The sequence below is a fragment of the Meriones unguiculatus genome, chromosome 12, assembly GCF_030254825.1.
Source record: "Meriones unguiculatus strain TT.TT164.6M chromosome 12, Bangor_MerUng_6.1, whole genome shotgun sequence".
Classification (NCBI taxonomy): Eukaryota; Metazoa; Chordata; class Mammalia; order Rodentia; family Muridae; genus Meriones; species Meriones unguiculatus.
Window position 1 is genome coordinate 62,945,104 of NC_083360.1, and position 21,471 is coordinate 62,966,574.

Genomic DNA, 21,471 nt, shown 5'->3' on the forward strand with positions numbered 1-21,471 from the left:
CGGTGAGTAGACAGGATGTACAGTCCCTTATGTGGCATAGGCATGGAGAACATGGTTGCTCACTTCGTTAGACAAGACGGGCATTTATTTCTACTCTCCTTTCTAGCTGCTAACTGATATTGAAGTAGTACTGCTTACATCCCATTTGTTTCCCCTGGTGGGGATAAAGGGTTAGGGAAGGTTGTTTCCTGCTTTGAGCCCATGTAGTTTTCTGCCACAAACGTAGTATTTCTTCTAATACAGTGTTTGCTGTGCTCTGAAGCTGGCAGACATTGGAATGTGACTGCTCGCTCATGTATTTTCCTTGTGGTTCGGTCTTGACTCCTCACTCTGGTAGACTTTCCTACAGGCCTTCCTTTCCTTGAGGAAATAAGTTGTAATACTCTAGAAATACAATATTTTCTTCCACTTGGAGAGACTAAAGAACCCACAGAAATAATAGCCACAGGAAGACTGGAGACATGGCACAGTGGTTGAGAGCCCTGGCTGCTCTTCCAGAGGTTCCAGGTCTCATTCCTAACACTCACATAGCAGTGTACAGCTGTTTGGAGTTCCACTTCCAGGGGATCTGATGCCCTCTGTGGCCTCCACTGGCACTGCATGCATGTGACATACAATGTACATTTACATACAGACAAAAAGAAAAGCCACAGAGTTGAATGCTTTTTAGGCATATAAGTGTCACCTAAGAATTGATTGGGTAGTCTCAGGGAGTGCTTTTAGAAAAACCAAGAGAACAAACTGGACTTTTTCTTTCCTCGACTTCTTTCATATAGCAATATTTCCCAGACCTACTGTCATTTTAGAACTTTTATTATTCTTGTGAACATTGTTGGCAATGCTGTAGCTAGAGATTCTTGGGTTTCAGAGACCCAAGAAGGATCAGCATTCTAGATTCCATTCATGCTGCTTGCTAATGTTTTCTCTTTTGAAATCTGTAACCTGTAGTGGTGAGTTTTGATGGAGGAAGTACGTCACTCGGGGCCGGCTTTGAGGTTGAATAGTATAGCTCCACTTCCTGTTCTCAGTTTCCTGCTGTGAATGAAAATGTGGTCAGCCAGCTTCCTGCTTACACTGCCATACTGGCAGACTGCCATGCTTTCCTAGACTGTTGCCATTTCCCTCAGTTATGAAGCCTCTACTGAAAGCTAGAAAAAATTTTTTTTCTTCCTTACGTTGCTTTATGACAACAGAAGAGTAACCAGTGCAGCAGATGTGCCTAAGCTTCATAGGCTTTCACAGAAGTGACTCTTGGTTCTTGCTCATTGTAAACTATCAAAATAAAATTTTGTTCTTCCATTTTTGTCACTTTTTCCATAGATTGAAATAAAGTGAGTGAATTTTTTTCTTTCATTGTGATTTTTGTTGACCTTGGTTTTTTAATTTTTAAATTATATACATATAATATAGGATAATCATACTAAAATCAGTACACCTAAAGAAGCTAATCAAGATGGAGGACCCTGGGTAAGATGATCAATCTTCATTCAGAAAGGCAAATGGGATGGACATTACAAGAGGGAGAAAACAGGGAACAGAACAGGAGCCTACCACAGAGGGCCTCTGAAAGACTCTACCCAGCAGTGTATCAAAGCACATGCTGAGACTCATAGCCAAACTTTGGGCAGAGTGCAGGGAATATTATGAAAGAAAGGGGAGATAGAAAGACCTACAGGTGACAGGAGCTCTACAAGGAGAGCAACAGAAGCAAAAAATCTGGCCCCAGGGGTCTTTTCTGAGAATGCTACTCCAACCAAGGGCCATTCATGGAGATAACCTAGAACCCCTGCACAGATGTAGCCCATGGCAACTCAGTGTTCAAGTGGGTTCTCTAGTAATGGGAACAGGGACTGTCTCTGACATGAACTCAGGGGCTGGCTCTTTGATTGCTTCCCCCTGAGGGGTGTGCAGCCTCACCAGGCCACAGAGGAAGACAGTGCAGCCAGTCCTGATGAGATCTGATAGACTAGAGTCAGATGGAAGGGGAGGAGGACCTCCCCTATCATTGGATTGGAGGAGGGGCATAGGAGAAGAAGAGGGAGGGGATGAGGGAAGGGGCTACAGCTAGGATACAAAGTGAATAAACTGCTAATTAATAAAAAATAAATAAATTATAAAAAAGAAAAATTATAGAGCTTATAGTACTTCAGAAAGAAAATATTTACCTAAGTAAAAATTTAAATATTAAGCATTAGTCAGCGCTTATTTATGTTTTATAAAACAATCATGTGGTTATTCATGATTTTCTTTTCTTTTCTTTTTTTCAAGATAGCATTTCTCTGTGTAGCCCTGGCTGTCTTTGAACTCTCTGTAGACCAGGTTGGCCTCAAACTCAGAGATCCACCTGCCTTAGCCTCCCAAGTGCTAGGCTGGTTATTTATTATTTTTTTTAAAACAACTGAATTTGAAATAACATTTGCCAATAAAATAACCTTATATTTATGCACATGAATGTATAGAAAAGTTGAAGACACACAGTAGTACTAGAAACCAGATATTTAGTCTACACTGTGTATATATATTAATAAATAAGTCAGATAACATATAGACACACATACACTCACACACTCATACATAGAGCACAACAGAAATGGAATGAAAGGTTTGGTTATCTGTAACTACAGGTTTTTGCTCCTGCTCCCTAGTTCCTGAAATAATGATTCCGAGACTTCATTATTTGTGAATAAATGCCTAACCATAAGCTTTATTTCATTCATATGTTCACCTTTCTCAGAATCCAGGGTGAATCTCCCACCCCTGACTCTCTCCCAGAGTTCATTTCCTCTCCTGGAATACCTGCCTCCTATTCCCTGCCTCAGCTAACAGGCCATCAGCTTTTTCTTGACAGGTGGAGCTTCCATACAGTACAAAAGAGATTCTCTCTACAGTCAACTTCCCTGTTATCTCCTTGATAGTGGATATTTTGTTTACCGTTGTACCCCGTAGTTTGTGAAGTAGAGGATGTCGATAAAGATCAAGTGAGGATGGTGGCTTTCTCCTGAATGGATGCTTGTGTTGGTGAATTATACAAAAGCAAGTTGAGCAAGCTATGGGGAGCAAGCCAATAAGCAGTGATCCTCCGTAGCCTTTACTTCAGTTTCTGTCTCCAGAATCTTGGGTTGGGTTCCTGTTCTGACTTCCCTCCGTGAAGGATGGTGACCTGGAAGTTGTAAGCTGAAATAATACTTTCCTCCACAAGTTGCTTTTGGTCATAATGTTTACACAGCAACAGAGAAACACATGAGGTCAATGCTACTTTTGGATTCAGTTCAAATATTTTCTCTATATTTTCTTACTTTATTCCTATCTACAGTATATTCTAATTTCCTTTCTCCATCCATTAACTTTTTGTTTGTTTGGATTTTGAGCCTCAGTCTCACTGTGCTGTTCTGGCTTTCAGGATGCGGCCAAACCCAGTCTTGTATGTACCACTTTCACTTGATGACTGAGTAAAATTTATAGGGTGGTGAGTCAGCCACCAACTGTTTCAGAATGGTCCAACCCAGGTCACATGGCCTATAGGTGGCCATGATTTTATTATTTGCTGACTAGTAGCAAATCCAAAGTCACCTTTTAAGAGAATAGCTATCTTTAGAGAAAAGATTACTTTGCTCCAAATCCTAATAGTTTTTTTTTTTTCTGCTTATCATACTAATCAGAACTATCAACTTAATGGAGACTAAGCAGAGTATATGGTACTGTCTTGAGTGGAAGGTTGGCAAGCATTTTTATAAACTAGGTATGGTATAGTATAGAAATGATGTATTTCTAAGATAGAAAAATGAATATTTATTATTGTCCTTCCAGCAGAAAGAAATTGTTTTTGTTGCCTGTAGTAGAGAGATAGAATGAGTTACTTAATTCGCGCTGCTGGGAAATGCTTACTCCAACACTAACAATAAAACAGTATCTAACTGCTGCTACAAAAGTCGGAGCTCACACCAGCTCTGTGCTAGTTCCTCAGATCTGCGTATATACTGGACTATTTCAGATGTGCCAGTCGAATGCTGATGTGGTAGGGTTTTTTAAACCAGGTTTTCTGGAGGCACTGACTCTAACATGTTTCCCCCCAGAAACATACATCAAAAGGTAAAAAAGTTTTAGGAACTCCCACTTCACTTTTTCACATGTTCCCTGATGCTGCCTTTGTCTTCTCTAGCTTTGTATTACAAATGAAGGAAGTAACTCTCAGAAGACGGTTCTGGTAGCTCCTGTCTGCAAGCATATCAGAGTGTCATTAGTAGTGATAGAGGCTGGCTTTCTTCCCTGCGGTGGGTCTTAGGGTTGGGCCTGGCCTTGGATGGACATTCCCTTAAACTCTGCTCTATCTGCTCTATCTTTGTCCCTGCAGGTCTTGTAGGTAGGGTAATTTTTTTTTTAAATTTGTGTGTGTGTGTGTTCAGGTTTCATCTTTTAATTAGTTCCATAATGGACATCCTAAACACATCAGATACAACAGAATACTTTTTTCTTTCAGTATTAAAAAAATGACATTTTAAAGAAGTTCTTCTATATAATCAGGATGGTGATCTTGAATAGAAAAACATCTCTAAGTAATCATGATCTTGATTCAGATTGTTTTTAGGAACATTCTGAAATCACTGTCTGGCCATGATAAACATTTATACAAGTTTTAAAAAATGTCCCTAAATATCCATTAATTTAAAAAACATTAGCCTGGCCACCTTTTCTTGGGCCAGAAACAATCCTGAGCACCTAAACAAAAATTCTAATTAAAGGAAAAATATTGGGACTGTAACAAATATCTTAAGATTTGTCTTTAAAGGGGAAAAAGGCTTAAAGAACACATGGAGCTTTTGAAACGTCTCTAACAAACTACCTTGGGAGCTCAATTAAAAAATAGAACTTGATATACTAAAACATATGTTTCAGCGCAGCTCCAAAAGAGGTTTTTGTGGGTGGGTTGGTGATCTCCTCCATCCACTAGGAGCCTTGTCTAGATAAATAGTATCCTCTTCAGTCTCCATGTCCCCTGCTACTGAGTCTCAGATAGAGTGCCCTCATATCCTCCCAGAGGCCTATTCTGATTTAGGTCTGCAGCTTGTCGCAGAGATGACCACAGCCACCATTTCTCTTGTCTCTGCAGGCTTTCTGCCCTCCTGCCCCTACTCTCCCAGGTCTGCTCTCCACCCTTGTTTCTCTCTGCGCTCCCTCTTTTTCCTTGTTCCCACTCTTCCTCTGTCTATTCTGTTTCCCCTTCTGAGTGAGATTTGCATGTTCTCCCTTGGGTCCTCCTTGTTATTTATCTTCTTGGGGTCTGTGCACTGCAGTATGTCTGTCCTATACTATATGACTAACATATGCTTATAATTGAGCACATACTGTATGTATTTTTGGGTCTGTGTTACCTCACTCAAGATGATCTTTTCTAGTTCCACCCATTTGCCTGCGAATTTTATGATTTCCTTGTTTTTAAGGGCTGGGTAGTATTCTATTGTGTAAGTGTAGCACAGTTTCTTTATCCATTCTTCAATTGAGGGACACTTTCGGTTGTTTCCTAAATGTTCCCATTTAGGGCTATTACGAATAAAGCTGCTATAAACATAGTTGAGCAAAGGTCCTTGCTGTATGCTGGAACATCATTAGGGTGTATGCCCAGGAGTGGTATAGCTTGAGGTAGTGCTATTTCCAGCTTTCTGAGGAAGCGCCAAATTGATTTCTGAAGTGGTTGTACAAGTTTGAACTTCCACCAACAAGGGAGGAGGGTTTCTCTTTCTCTGCATCCTCTCCAGCATGTGTTGTCACTTGAGTTTTTTATCTTAGTAAGACGGAATCTCAGAATCAGTTTGATTTGCATTTCGTGATGACTAAGGATGTTGAGCATTTCTTTTAAATGCTTTTCCACTGTTTGAGATTCCTCTGCTGAGAAATTTGTTTAGCTCTGTACCCCATTTTTTATTGGATTATTTGGTTTGTTGGTGTTTAATTTCTTGAGTTCTTTATATATTCTGGATATTAGCCCTTTGTCTGATATAGGATTGGTGAAGAACAAAATGTAGACTGCCATTTTGTTCTATTGATAGTATCCTTTGCTTAGTTTCAAGAGGTCCCATTTATTAATTGTAGATATTAGAGCCTGAGCTGTTGTATTCTGTTCAGGAAGTTGTCTTCTGTTCCAATGAGTTCAAGGCTGTTAATCACTTTCTCCTTTAGTAGATTTAGTGAATCTGGTTTTATGTTGAGGTCTTTGATCCACTTGAACTTTTGTGCAGGGTGATAAGTATGGGCCTATTTGCATTTTTCTATACATAGACATCCAGTTAAACCAGAACCATTTGTTGAAAATGCTGTATTTTTCCTTTGTACGGTTTTGGGATCTTTGTCAAAAATCAGGTGTCCATAGGTGTGCGTGTTTATTTCTGGGTCTTTGACTTGATTACATTGATCAACCAGTCTATTTAAATGCCAGTACCATGCAGTTTTTATTACTATTGCTCTGTAGTACAGCTTGAGATCAGGTATGGAGATACCTCTAGAAATTCTAATATTGTACAGGATTGTTTTATCTATTCTGGGTTTTTGTTTTTCCAGATGATGTTTAGAATTGTTCTTTCATGGTTTGTGAAAAATTGTATTGGTATTTTGATGGGGATTGCATTGAATCTGTAGATTGCTTTTGCTATGATGGCCATTTTTACTATGTTAATTTTACTGATCCATGAGCATGGGAGATCTTTCCATCTTCAGATATTTTCTTCAATTTCTTTCTTCAGAGGCTTGAAGTTCTTATATAGGTCTTTCACCGGCTTGGTTAGAGTTATCCCTAGATACTTTATATTATTTGTGGTTATTGTGAAGGGTGTGGTTTCCCTAATTTCTTTCTCAGCTTGTTTGTCATTTGTAAAAATGAGGACTACTGATATTTTTAAAATTAATCTTGTATCTAGCCACTTTGCTGAAGGAGTTCATCAGTTTCAGGAGTTCTCTGGTGGAATTTTTGGGGTTGCTTATGTACACTATCCTAACATCTGTGAATAGTGATACTTTGGTTTTTTTCCTTTTTGATTTGTATCCCTTTGATGTCCTTTAGTTGTCTTATTGCTCTACCTAGAACTTGTAGTACAATATTGAAGAGATAAGGAGAGAGTAGACAACCTTGGCTTGTTCCTGATTTCAGTAGGATTGCTTTGAGTTCTCTTCATTTAGTTTGATGTTCGCTATTGGCTTGCTGTATATAGCCTCTATTATGTTTAGGTATGGGTCTTGTATCCCCAGTCACTTCAATACTTTTATCATGAGGGGGTGCTGGCTTTTTCACAGTTTTTTTTCTGCATCTAATGAGATGGTCATGTGATTTTTTCCTTTCAGTTTGTTTATATGGTAGATTACACTGATGGATTTTCATACGTTGAACCATTCCTGCATCCCTGGGACAAAGCCTATTTGTATGATGTGTTTGATGTGTTCTTGAACTCGGTTTACAAGTATCTTATTGAGTATTTTTGCATCAATGTTCATAAGGGAGATTGATCTGAAATTTTATTTCTTTGTTGAGTCTTTTTGTGGTTTAGATATCAGGGTGACTATCATGATATCTATGATTTCATAGAATGAGTTTGGTAATGTTCCCTCTGTTTTTATTTTGTGGAATAGTTTGAGGAGTATTGGTATTAGCTCATTTTTGAAAGTCTGGCAGAATTCTGCACTTTCCATCTGGACCTGTTTTTTTTTTTGTTTTTTTTTTTCAATTTTTGGTTGGAAGACTTTTAATGACTGCTTCTATTTAGGTGTTATAGGGCTGTTTAAACTATTTACCTGCCCTTTATTTAACTTTGGTAGGTGAATTCTATCAAAATTGTCCATTTCCTTTAGACTTTCCAAATTTGTGCAAGACAGGCTTTTGAAGTAAGACGTAATGATTCTTTGGATTTCCTCAGTGTCTGTTGTTATATCTTGCTTTTCATTTCTGATTTTGTTAATTTATGTACTGTCTCTTTGTCTTTTAATTAGCTTGGCTAGGGGCTTTTCTCTCTTGTTTGTTTTCTCAAAGAACCAATTCTTTTTTTTTTTTTTATTCTTTACATTGTTCTCGTTTTTTCTAATTTATTGATTTCAGCCCTGAATTTGATTATTTCCTGCCATTCACTTTTCTTGGTTGTGTTTGCTTCCTTTTTTTTCTAGAGCTTTCAGGTGATCTGTTAACTTGATAATATGGGGGTTTTCCAATTTCTTTATTAAGGCACTTAATGCTATGGACTTTCCTCTGCTTTCATGGTGTTCCATAAGTTTGGGTATGTTGTGCTCTGATTTTCATTGATTTCTAGAAAGTCTTTGTTTCTTTATTTCTTTCCACATCCAGTGATCATTGAGCAGGGAGTTGTTCAGTTTCCATGAGTATGTAGGTTTTTTGTTGCTTTTGTTGTTGTTGAGGTCTAGCTTTAATCCGGTGATCTGATAAAGAACAATAGGTTAATTCAATTTTCATGCATCGGTTGAGGTTTGTTTTGTGACTGACTATATGGTCAATTTTGGAGAAGGTTCTGTGTGGTGCTGAGAAAAAAGTATATTTTTTGTTTTGGTGAAAAGTTCTGTAGACATCTGTTAGGTCCATTTGATTCATGACCTCGGTAAGCTTCATTATTTCACTATTCAGCTTCTTTCTTAATGTTTATTGCTGAAAGTGGGGTGTTGAAGTCTCCCATTATTAATGTGTTGGGATCAATTTGTGATTTAAGCTTTAATGTTGCTTTTATGAATATAGGTGCCCTTTTATTTTGGGATATAGATGCACAGAATTGAGATGTCATCTTGATATATTTTTTCTTTGATGAGTATGATGTGTCCTTTCCCATCTGTTTTGCTTAATTTTGGTTGAAAGTCTATTTTATTAAATATTAGGATAGCTACTTCAGTTTGCTTCTTGGGTCTGTTTGCTTGGAAAACCTTTTTCAAGCCTTTTACTTTGAGGTAGTGTCTGTGTTGCTGAGGCATATTTCTTGAATGGAGCAGAATACTGAGTCCTATTTCCATAACCATTCTGTTAGCCTATGTCTTTTTATTGGAGAGTTGATGTTGTTAGATATTAGTGAACAATGATTGTTAGTTCCTTTTATTTTGGAGTTGGTGCTGATAGTATGTTTCTGTGCTTGTTTTCTTTTGGTTTTGCTGTGTGAAGTTATCTATATCCTGTGTTTTCTTGGGTGTAATTGACCTCATTGGGGTGGAGTTTTCCTTCTCGTATCTTCTGTAGGGGTGGGTTGGTACATAAATACTGTTTAAATTTGGTTTTTCATTGAATATCTTGTTTTCTTCATTTATAGTGAGTGAATGGTTTGCTGGGTATAGTAGTCTGGGTTGGCATCTATGGTCTCTTAGTGTCTGTATGACATCTGCCCAAGCCCTTCTTGCTTTCATAATCTCTGTTGAGAAGTCAGGTGTTATTCTGATAGGTCTACTTTTGTATGTTACTTGGTCTTTTCCCTTTGCTGCTTTTAATATTTTTTCTTTGCTCTGTAAATTTAGTATTTTTATTATTCTGGTCTAGTCTATTTGGTGTTCTGCAAGCCTCTTGTATGTTTAAAGGGCATCTCTAGGTTTGAGAAATTTTCTTCTTTGATTTTTTTTAAAAAATATTTTTTGATTCTTGGAGTCTGGAATCTTTTTTTCGTCTGTTCCTATTATTCTTAAGTTTTGTCTTTTCATGGTGTCTTTGATTTCTTGGATTTTTTGTGTCAGGAATTTCTCCATTTTAATATTTTCTTTGAGAGATGTATTTTTTTCTTTAATTATATCTTCATTACCTGAGATTCTCTCATCCGTCTCTTGTATTCTGTTAGTGATGCTTACTTCTGTGGTTCTTGATCTCTTCTCTAAGTTTTCCATGTTCAGGGTTTTCTTGGTTTGTGTTTTCTTTATTGATTCTAATTCTGTTTTCAGATCTTGAACAGTTTTGTTCATTTCCTTCACCTGTTTGATTGTAGTTTCCTATTTGTCCTTGATGGCCTCTATTTGTTTGGTTATTTTCCTATATTATTTTGAGAGATTTATTTGTTTCTTTTCTCTATGCCTCTAATAATTGAATAAGCATAGATTAAAGGTCATTTTCCTGTGTTTCTGCTGCATTAGAGTATCCATTGTTTTTTTTTGGGGGGGCGGTTCTGGTGGAGCCATGATGTCCTGTTATTTTTTTTTATTATTATTATTGATTATGTTTTTACACTGTCCTTTAGTCATCTGGTTGTCCGTAGCCTTGGCTGTTTGTTCCTGGAACCTGTTGGGTTTCTCAGGTATTTGATCAGGTGAGGTCCTGCTGGTCCCCTCAGCTAGAAGAGCTGCACTGAAGACTGGATTCACCCATCTGTGGAGTCTGGAGTAGTCTTCAGGATGGTGAGAGAGGTCCATAGAAAGACCAGGCTGGCATTTCGGATGCCATGCTGGGAAGGTCATTGGGGTGGGTGCCTCAAAGGGCAGGGGTGCAGGCGCTTGTGTCTTGAAGGGCAGACATGTGGGCATGAGTGTGGGCAGGTGTCTCAGAAGGCAGTTGTGTGGTTGCTGGAGTCTCAGGAGGCAGCTGTGGGGCATGAGTGTTTCAGGTGGCAGCCTTGGGGGTGTGGGCTCATCAGGTGGCAGCCACAGGGGCTGTTCAGGTGGTAGCCTCAGGGTCACAGGCTCCTCAGGTTGCCATTCTTCTGAATTTTTGACAATAAGTTTTCACTAAAATCAAGGCTATTTTGTGGCTGTTTTTGAATGATTTATTTACAGCCTACTTTGTGCAGTGGCTGCCACTGGAGGCCGTGTAGATGTTCGTGATCTGGGCTGCTGATGGAAGCCAGGTTAATGTTTGTGGTCCATGCTGCTGCTGGAAGCTGTGTTGATGTCCTTTGTGGTCTGTGTTACTGCCTGAGGCCATGTTGATGACCACAGTGTATGCTGCCCCTGGAGGCTGTGTTGATGTTCTTGGTCCATGCTAATGCTGGAGGCCATGGTGATGATGTCTGTGGTCTGTGCTACTGCCTGAGGCCATGTTGATGTTGGGATCTGTGCCGCCACCAGAAACCATGTTGATGTCCATGATCCATGTTGCTGCTGGTTGCTATCGACAGGTTCACATCTTTTGTAGTGTTATTGTTGACATAGATTTGTGCCTGAGAATGAGAGACATTGAAGGCTGCTACGCTAACACCCCCTCCAAAAAAGAAACAGTCCAGATGTTAAGCTATTGAAGAGAGTCCTTAAAAACTATGGTAAGGATGTTGAGATATAGCTCCTTACAGTTAATGGCTTCTGGCAGGGGTGGGAGGTGGGGAAAGAGTTTTCTTTTCTTTGTATGAATTACAGTTTATTCACTTTGTAAGACTCAGTTTTCTATAAGGGGGCTGGCCACTGTGGTTTGACCATGCTCCAGGACAAGATAAATTAGACTTGGTATAGTTTTCTTTTTCTTGGGGGAGGGGAGAAGGCACAAGAGTGAGAGCGTGGACCCTGGAGGTATAGAAAGTAAGTATGATTGGGGTACATCACATGAATTTCCCAAATAATTAATAAAAATATTATGTTAGGGAAAAATTGTAATGAATCATCTTTCCAGTTCAGAGCCATTCGTAGCAGTATGTTGTCTGCTCCATTATTTGGCTCAGAGCTTGTGTATTTTTTCTGATTAGAATAAGTGTTGCTTTCATATTACTTAAGTTGAATATTTTAGCTTTATTTTAGATCTAAATTGTATCTATACTTAAGATAGTATTTAAGTATAGCTTGATGTCTTAACTTTATGAGTATTTTTCCAAATTAAAGCCATAAGTATCAGTAATATTCTTAGATGAATAAAATTAATTTATCATTGAATGAGAACTTTCTCCCCATCTTTTCTGTTCTCCTATATTCTTTCCTGTCCAGCATCTATCTATCTATCTATCTATCTATCTATCTATCTATCTATCTATCTATCTATCTATCCATCCGTCTATCTATCCATTTATTTATTCACTTTACATCTCAGTTGTAACCTTTCTCTTCCTTTCCTCCTAGTTCCACCCTCCCTCTTTTTCCTCCAACCCCTTCCCCTACTCCTCAGAAAAGGGGAGCCCCCACCAACCCACCTGAGTGTATCAAATCACATCATAGCTGAGTACATCCTCTTTCCCTGTGGCCTGTTGAGGCAGCCCTGCCAGGGGGAGGTGATCAAAAAGGAGGGAACAGCGTAGGAGAAGGAGTACAGAGATAAATAAGGATAGAGGTCAGACCTGTGAAGAGTGGGACTATGAGGACAGAGGTCTTGCAGAGTGAAAAAAACTGGGCGGGGACATCTCTGTGATAAGCTGAAGACCTGCGACAGGGTAGGTTCCTGAGAGGCTATGGGGGTGACTCTAGATGAGAATCCGAGTAGCAGGGGTCATGAAGACATGCTTTAACTAGACAGAACTCCTAGTGGATGGAGGGGAACACTCACCCCCCACAAAAACTTTATGGACGGGAGAGAGCCAAACCCTCATACTATTAATGATACTTGGCTGTGCTTGCAGACAGGGGCCTAGCATAGCTGTTCCCTCTGAGGTGCCACCCGGCAGCGGGTTAAAACAGATGCTGAGTGCCAGCACTTAAATACTTGAAAAATGGGTGCATGGTGTCATATCATTATGTATTCACTGCCACTGTCTCTTACTATACTGTTCATGCTGTATGAGCAGACACTATGCTGACCTTACTCACTTCTGAATGTCTAAAGCCTCAAATTAATATGTGGTAGGAATTTAGTCAATTAGTTGCGTGAATGAATGAACCATAAAACATGCATTCAAATACTTCCTTTATTTATTTTTTTGCTATTAGAGACAAAGTCTCACTATTTAGTATTGGTTAGCATAGACCTCATTTTGTGGACTATGCTGGCCTCCAACTCATGGAAGTCTGCCTTCTGTCTCTAGGGTGCTTGGAGTACAGGTATGTGCTACCGTGCCCACCTCATGATGCTTCTTTAACATTTGGTCTTTATTTAAAAAGTAAATGTAATATATAATATACAATGAAATATTTGGATTATAAAATATAATAGATAAAAATTATAAGAAGATGTGAAAAATATTTTTGAATGAATATTTTCAAACTTTTTTCAGACTAACTTTGATACTTGTTTTTTAAATTTAAAAAATGGTAAATAAAAATCAGCTTAATGCAATATTTGAAATTCAACTTTTCATCCTTTTGGCATAATATTTGGAATTATCCTTGACCATGTGGCTTTGATTGGCCCCATTAATAGGACTTATGTCCCAACTATATTAAAGTATTTTGAGGGTATAATATAGAAATATTCATATTTTTATAACGAACATCAGCTGTCGAGATTTTATTCAAAACATGGTGTGAGCTTTGTGGTTAGTAGATTTTTATTGTTTAAAATTCCAATTTGAAAATTGTAGGTATTAAAGAATATTTCTAAGCATAATAGGAAATAATATATTCTTGGTTCAAAAGTTATTGTCAAACAAAGTAACTTATTATAAAATGCCTGACTGATCAGAAACACAGAAAGTAAATATACATAATTCCTCTAGCCAGTGCTAATATAAATGCTTTGTTGGATAACAGGAACACATAAAGCGTGCTGTTGTTTAGGTGTTGTGGGGGAAGATAAGTTTCTTGATAAGGTAGAAATACATTTGAATTTAATATCATGAGTTTTAATTTGGCCATTTCTTTAGAAACAGTATCAGTACTTGGCTGTATGGCCATGCACCTGGAGAATAAGTTTCTGTTCAATGTTTCATGTCTTTTTGGCTTTCTAATTGTAACATCTCTGTTACTGTTTGCTTAGCTTTTGTGCCTATGTGACTTTAAGGGTGTGTTTTCATCCCATATTTTTCTCTAGGCGTCCACAAGGACAAAGATAAGCCTCCCAGCTTCTCTGTTGTCCTTGAGACTCTGAGGCGGACCTTGACAGATTACCAGAACAAGCTGGAAGATGCATCTAATGAGGTAACACGTGGGCTGTTTGGCTCCACACACGGCCTTCGGGCTGTACCAGTATGCAGCCCTTGCTTGTTACAAAGGTCAAAAAGATTGGGGATGTTGAATTGACAGCTTCACAGACACGGAAATAATAACCCACTTGTCACTGTTCTTTCTTCAAGTGTGGCCTAAAGTAGTGTCTCACTCTCATTCTGTGATTCTTCAGGCGAACAATGAAAGGACCCTGTCACTTCTTGGCCTGAGTAACTTTCTGTGCAAGGAATTTAAGTGAAACGTGCTTTGTTTAATGCCAGCTTGTTTCTGATCTGTGGGCAGCTGTTGGAATTTAGGTTTTATCAAGAGTTTAAGGGTTTGTAAACCACAGAAATCTTAATAAAAAAGGGAAATTAATTTTCATGCTCTAGAGGGAGTTAAGTGTTGTCAGAGTTTTCAAAAACAAATGTCTGTTTGATGTAGACTGGAAGCTGTTAATTTGCAGATTAAAAAGGCTCATGCTTCTGTCTGTCATCTCATTTGTATTGTTTAATGTGTGAGTTAATAATTTTCTTGGGTATTAAAATATTTTATGAATTCATGCTTTAAAAATTGAAGAGTTTGTCTAGTTATTTCTTGTCCAATTAGCATATGTAATAGTTACATTAGTTAGTGAAACAACAGAACTTGGCATAGCCATAGACAAGTCACATAGCTTAGAGTTCATCTCTTTGTTATATATAATTCTAAACCTACAGACTCATTTTGTGTGCTATATTGGGAGAGGCTTATTTAATGTTATGTGTGCAGGGTGGATATAGAAGGATGAGTCTTTTTTAAACATCTTCTATAACTGTTCAGAAAAAAGTAACCATTAAAATATTTAAATTCTTTGAAGATCAGACATTGCTGAGTCTTTCCTCGCAAGACAAGACAAGGTGGATTGTTAGTAGTTTTGAAGTTCTTCTGAGGCCTAGGCCTGGAAGCTGCCGAGTAACTAGGAACACATTACCCACAGCGAATTGTTATTTAGGAGGATGAATGTCACATGATCCTCAGCACAGTTGAAAAGTCGACTCAGCAGGCTTTGGCTTAGTAATGTGCTTTGTTGTGAACCAGTGCCAGAGACAGCAGTGGGGAGACCAAAGGGGTGGGCGCAAAGAAAGCAAAAAGAGCAGCCTGACAGAAAGAAGAATGAACTGTCAAAGAAAATAAATCACAGGCGGTGCAGGACCAACTGATGACCTGCCACAGCCTTCCCAGTAGGACTGTGTGTGACTGACCCCGAAGCTGTCATGCGGAGTGAGGGACCCGTGAATACCCTCTTGATGTAAAGCCAGTCTTCTGCGCTGTTCTCTCTTCTTCCCTTGTAGATACCACTGCTTTTGGCATTTGGTCCAGTAGGATTTTAAGAATAAAGCTGTGTTTACAGTAAGAATGAAATCCTTTATCTAGATAGTGTGCAAAATAAGAGCACCTTTGGCGTTTTAAGGCTGAATGCGCTCTTTTCAGCCAGGTGAGCGTGTGACAGAAGCTGCATAGCCTTTAACCAAAAGACGTGTTGCGCCTAAGAATCAATCACTGTTGAAATATTTATGCCTAAGTAATTGCATAGCAAGCATTTGAAAGTTAGCTTTTGAGGCACTCCTTCTTGCAGAAATGTCAAAAAGCTATTTTTCTTTCATCAGCTAAACAACATAAATGATGCCAAGGAAAAGACATCCAATGAACTTGATTCTACCAAACAAAAGATTGAATCTCACATTAAAAATATAAAGGTATTGCAATTTAAGACAACTTTTTGCTTTTATTAAGAGACAAGTAAGGGGATTGTTTTAGAGATATCTAATAATAAAGCTTCCATTTTCAAGATATTGTGGATGCGTATTTATATATTTTTTTGTTCTTCAAACTGTTTTGGTTAAATAAAAAATAATTTAACATAATTATAATATTACAGACTAAAATGCGTTGATATGTAATATCCTGCCTTAGAATAAATATTGAACACATTTCACATAAGCATATGTGATGGTAGGGTCAGTTTCTGTCATTTTTGGGTGGAGCCATTGTTTTTAGTACATCTTGTCTAGTTAATGGGCTGAGACCACAGTTGGCCAAGGTTCAAAAAACAGTTGCTTTTATTTTCTGTGTTAGTTTTAGCTACAATGTTGCAAATTTGAGTTTCTCAATATTTGTTGGGATGCTATAGTATTGGTCTTGTTGCTCAGTTTAGAGTGGACCATTTGATAGCATAGTTTAGTAGAATTTTAGGTCTTATTCTTGAGCTTTCTATTAGTAATTAGAATGTCATTGGAGAGTAAATGTCCATTATATTAAATGTAATATAACTTATATTATATTAAATGTCAAGAGATTTATGGTTTTCCATTTTACTTAAGTATTATTAAGGTTTTTTTAACTACTCCTTTAAAATAATGAATTTTAAAAACCCATTTTAAATAACTTTTTGGAATATGCAGTTAAAAAAATTTATATATGCTTAAACAGTACAAATTTTCTCATTTTTGAATGAAAGCGTTCTACTTGGAAAAAACCCCATTTATTTAAATACCCTAAATATTTAGCTACATAAGCAAATGGCAATTATTTCATGCTGACGTTTTGAAGGTTTTCAGCATTTTGTGTGCCTCTCACCTTCTGCTATCCCCCTAGTCTCTTGCTTGGTGTTTCTGACAGGAACTTCAGGATAAGCTGGCTGAGGTCCATAAAGAGCTAAGTCACTTACGCACTAAGTGTGCCGACCGGGAGGCCCTCATCACCACGCTGAAGGTGGAGCTGCAGAATGTGCTGCACTGCTGGGAGAAGGAGAAGGCCCGGGCGGCCCAGTGTGACAGTGAGCTGCAGAAGCTGTCCCAGGCCTTCCGAAAGGACACTGAGGTATTCCCCTCCCGAGACCTTCCATGCACCGCAGCAGCATAGCTTACATGCACCAACGGCCGGGGTTACTCACATTTGATCTAATTTAAAGAATGTTCTGAGTGTCACACTTTGAAATGTTCCTCACAGCTGCAAAATCACTTCCTTCATTCTGTTTCCTTGTTCTAATTTGTGAAAAACAAAAGTGACCTAGTTCAACCCTTGTCACTTGGACCATCAACTTTCTTACCCTGCTTGCATCTGTCATCTCTCACGATGTCACGTTCTTTACTGTCTTGTCAAGGTTGGCCAGTTTGCCAGTTAACGACATCATTTTTTATTAGAGTCGTCCTACAGCTAGGCTTGATGAAAAGAATACTTCTTTTTGGTAGCCGAATAGATTTGGACTGTTTTTTTTCTGTTCACACAGAACATGGCTGTGGACAAGCCATGTAGGCTTGTCACCCCACATCTCAATTTCCTTAATGGTAAAACAAGAACAATATCTCCAGACAGTCTCTTTTTCCTTACTGTGAGATATTCATGAAAATTGGGAAAAAGAGTTTCACAGAATTAAAACTGTAATTTGGATGCTCTGGATACCTATCTATTCAATTTTTATTTATTAGTAATATATTGAAATTATTTTTGAGATTTATTTATTGTTATTTTATGCCTGTGGGTGTTTTGCCTACATATATGTCTGTGTACCATGTGGATGTTTGGTGCTTAGGGAGGCCAGAAGAGGGTACTGGAACTGGAGTTATAGACAGTTGTGAGGCCCATGAGGGTGCTGGGACATGGACCCGGGTCCCCAGCAAGAGCAGTCAGTGCTCTTAACTGCTGAGCTGTCTCATCTGTCCTATTAATGACTTTTTAAACTATGACAAAATTCCATATTCTGTGTGAGCTTATTCTCGGTATAGTTTTCTTTTACTTCTGGAATATAGAGCTCCAGTAGTTGGTGGGTTCGTTTATCTAAATTCCTGCATGTTGAATTCATTATTTCAACAAATAGAACTCCAATGCCAAGAGAGTAAAAAGGAGACATTCTTTCCAGCCTTAGAGTCTGGGGTTTCAATTGTGTCCACATGAAGGGGTTGGAAATGTTCTATACAGCAGATAATGATGAAAGGAAAGGAAACTAGAAGGCTGACTGTATTGGAAAGTCAGTGTCTAGAGTGCTGTGGTTGGGTTCAACATGTGTGAAGTGATTTTGGATCTTGGGATGATCTTTTCACGCCAAATGGATGACTGCCGTGGCTGGCTTATCATAGCCCAGGCTCTTCGAGCAGAGCTGTGATGGTTAGTAAAATGTGGAGGATTTTAGTCTGAATAGTACGCTTGTGTAATTGTACTTAGATCTTTATACATTTCAACCCACTTCAAAGTGGAGAAGTCATCTCTTACTGTTTATGAAGGAACAATGTGTAGTATATTTGTAGCAGCAGTTTTTTACTTTCTTTTCTTTTCTTTTTTCTTTTCTCTCTTTCTCTCTTCGTTTCTTCCTTCCCTCCTTCCTTTCTCTTTCTTTCTTTCTTTCTTTCTTTCTTTCTTTCTTTCTTTCTTTCTTTCTTTCTTTCTTTCTTTCCTTCCTTCCTTCCTTCCTTCCTTCCTTCCTTCCTTCCTTCTTTCTTTCTTCCCTTCTTCCCTTCTTTTTTTCTTTCTTCTGTTTTGTGTTTTGAGACAGGGTCTTTTTACAGAGCCCTGGCTATTCTGCACCTCACTATATAGACCAGGATGGCCTCAGAGTCACAGAGATCCTCCTACTTCTGCCTCCTAAGTGCTGGGAGTAAAGGTATGCTCCACCACAACCAGCAGGTTTTTATTTCTTGATTTGGTTTTTTTTGGGGGGGTAGCTATATTTATTTGCTTAATTTTTATTTTTTAATTACTTTATCTGAAAAAGTGAGATAGTATACAGCCGAATTAGTGTTATCTATTTTGAAAATTTCAGAAAAATGGCTGTTATAATTTTCAATAACAAGACTTTTAAAATACTATATTTAATTAAAAATATAAATTATGATTTTCATTTTTCTCCTAATTTTTCCTCTTTTAAGTTTTTCCTGCTGATACACTGTGATATGTTGAGGGAGCTGATCTAACCCATATAAAATGCTCATTTTCAGTGCAGTTATTCTCAATTACTTCATCTTTTGAGGTCCAAGTTTTGAGACGAAGTATCTAAAAGAGGGCCATCATTTTATTAGCTAAATCCTGCAAATGTGGTCAAGATAAGTGAGGGTTATCCTGGATTCTAGAACAAAGTAAATATCTTTAGGCTGTTCAGCATTGGATAGTTAGTGATTGTAATGACAATATGCTTTTGCAGAGTTTGTCAAACATAGTTGTAATTGGACAGTTTTGAAAATGTGTCTTGGACAGCATGTCCCCTTTAAATTGCTCTGTTACTTTGCAATACTTAAACACCCACAGATGCCCAGTGTGCCCAATACAATATAAACCTCTAAGTGGGGAAAACAAATGAGCTCTTCTTCCATATCTTTCATATACTGTGTGTGTTGCCTAAGGGGGTCGGGATAGATTTCCTATAAGTGGTAAGTGGAGTTGAATCTCTTGGGGAGGAAGAAAGCTGTGTGATTGCACACATGTAAAGTACAGATATTGATACACTTTGCCTTGCGTGAGAGTGGAGTAACACTCTTATCTCGATGCCATTTATGACTTCACATCTGTTTTTAAAATATAAGTAGGAAACTATAGAATTGCCATATTGGCTTCAAATTACAGGTTCTTATAAAAAAATTAACCCAGATACCTTGTGTTAGAGATAATAAAACTTAGACCTAAACAGGTGCTCACATGGCTAGCAGTAGCAAGCTGGATTACTGGCCGGGTCTTCTGGCATCTAATTACAGCAGGGATTTGAAATCAGTCTAAGCACCACCCAGTATCTTATCTATTGCTTGTTTCTGAATGCAAGGAAAAGGGCCATCCAAATGATAATAGCTGAAACTCAAGTAAATACTTCTAGATTAAAAAAAATTCCGTACTATTTGAATTAGATATTTTATTTCTTACAGTATTTGTATGCAGGAGTTAATGAGCCCTTTTCTTGCAGGAGAAGCTAACCTTCCTTCACACCTTGTATCAGCACTTGGTAGCAGGCTATGTGCTCCTAAAACAACCAGAAGGCATGTTGGATAAATTCTCTTGGTCTGAGCTCTGTGCAGTCTTGCAGGAGAATGTTGATGCCCTCATTGCAGACCTCAACAGGGCTAATGAGAAGGTAACTGTCCTCAGGCACCAGCTACCTCTATTAAATTCAGTGACATTTGTCCACATCACAGTATCATTAAGAGAGGCTGACATTCATCTTATTTCAAAAAGAATTTGGATGTTAATAATTCAGTACCATTAATTATGGCTTGTCTACAACTCAGTTTGATGCCATTGCTGTGGGCATGTAAATGTGACTGAAGTCTGTATGAAGTCTCTAAGCTCCACTTTCTGTGCAGGACATGCTAATACTACTAGCCAGTATTAGCCACAGGGACCTAATTAAGAGAAAATAAATTAATCTTACTGATGAAGCAATTCAAAGAACTTAGTCATTTACATTAATAAACCAACTCTTTATGTTAGCATAAAATAGAAACAGGATGTAGTTATTCAAAAACATCATCTTAAAAGTCTTTGCTTAGGAAATATGAAATGTTGTTTTAAAAGTACTTGAAAAATTTAAATTACATTTTGACTTTTTTTTTTCAGATGTCACAAACTATGTGAAAAAGCACAGCCTATACTTTAGAAGGGGAAATGTGTATTTTATAGATTAAAACAGTAGATTTTATGGTTACTTTACCACAATCCTAGGAATTCAGTCTTTCTCAAACAGAAAACCCAAATGCTCTTGCTATGGAAAGTTAGGGAGTATATCAAGTTGTATATGTATGTTGCCATTTAAGATACTGTTACTTACCCTGGGGCTGTTGAACTTACCATTACTGTGATTGTAACAAATAAATTGTGGTATAAAGTCTAGATTTTAGTTACAATGACATTTGCTGTTAAAGGACCAGAAAAGTTTTTTTAAAAAAATATATGCTGTATTAACAAAAATAGTCCAACTTCAAGGTGAAATCTTGCATTATTGAGCATTTTATTTTTAGCATATTGAGAGTATAACCAAAGGCACTGTGAATTAGCCTGGGAAATGGGGAAGTAAACTGTGAGGAACAGATGCTGCTGTGACTGTGAGTAAGTATACAATGGGTTAAAACAGACTGATAATTAACTTAACTAAATTAAATATGTGCTTTGCCTCTTAGATGATGTTTTTGATAATTGCACGTAGCTTCAAAACATAAATTGACATGCATGTTAGAAGATAAGGATTTTCTTTTTAGTGTTTATTAAAAGGAAAACTGGGAGTAATGTTCTGCATTAGTATATATAAAATGTTTGTGCATTTGTAAATCTCATTTAAATATTTTTTTTCTCATTGAAACACCTGAAATAGCTTGATCTTCAGTTCTAGAGATAAGAATAATTTTCAAAATTGTCTCTGTAAAATTGGCTACAGAAAAAGCTACTTTATTAGAAGGAGGAAAAATAAAAAATCATTGTTTATATATAAAAATGATACTGTTTTCTTCTAAACTGTCTAATTTACCTCCATAATTTCTGGTTCTTACTTTGTTTATATCATAATATAATTATGAT

At 37.7% G+C, this 21,471-nt stretch overlaps 1 protein-coding gene across 1 annotated transcript in view; it reads left to right on the forward strand.

The window, feature by feature from the left end:
* The window catches only part of Ccdc171 (coiled-coil domain containing 171), a 324,843-nt gene that overhangs the window by 85,445 nt on the left and 217,927 nt on the right, over positions 1–21,471 (forward strand). The window contains exons 12-15 of the mRNA XM_060365796.1: positions 13,829–13,935; positions 15,591–15,680; positions 16,603–16,803; positions 19,868–20,035. Of these exons, the coding sequence (XP_060221779.1) occupies positions 13,829–13,935; positions 15,591–15,680; positions 16,603–16,803; positions 19,868–20,035 (566 nt within the window). The remainder of the gene's footprint in view (positions 1–13,828; positions 13,936–15,590; positions 15,681–16,602; positions 16,804–19,867; positions 20,036–21,471) is intronic.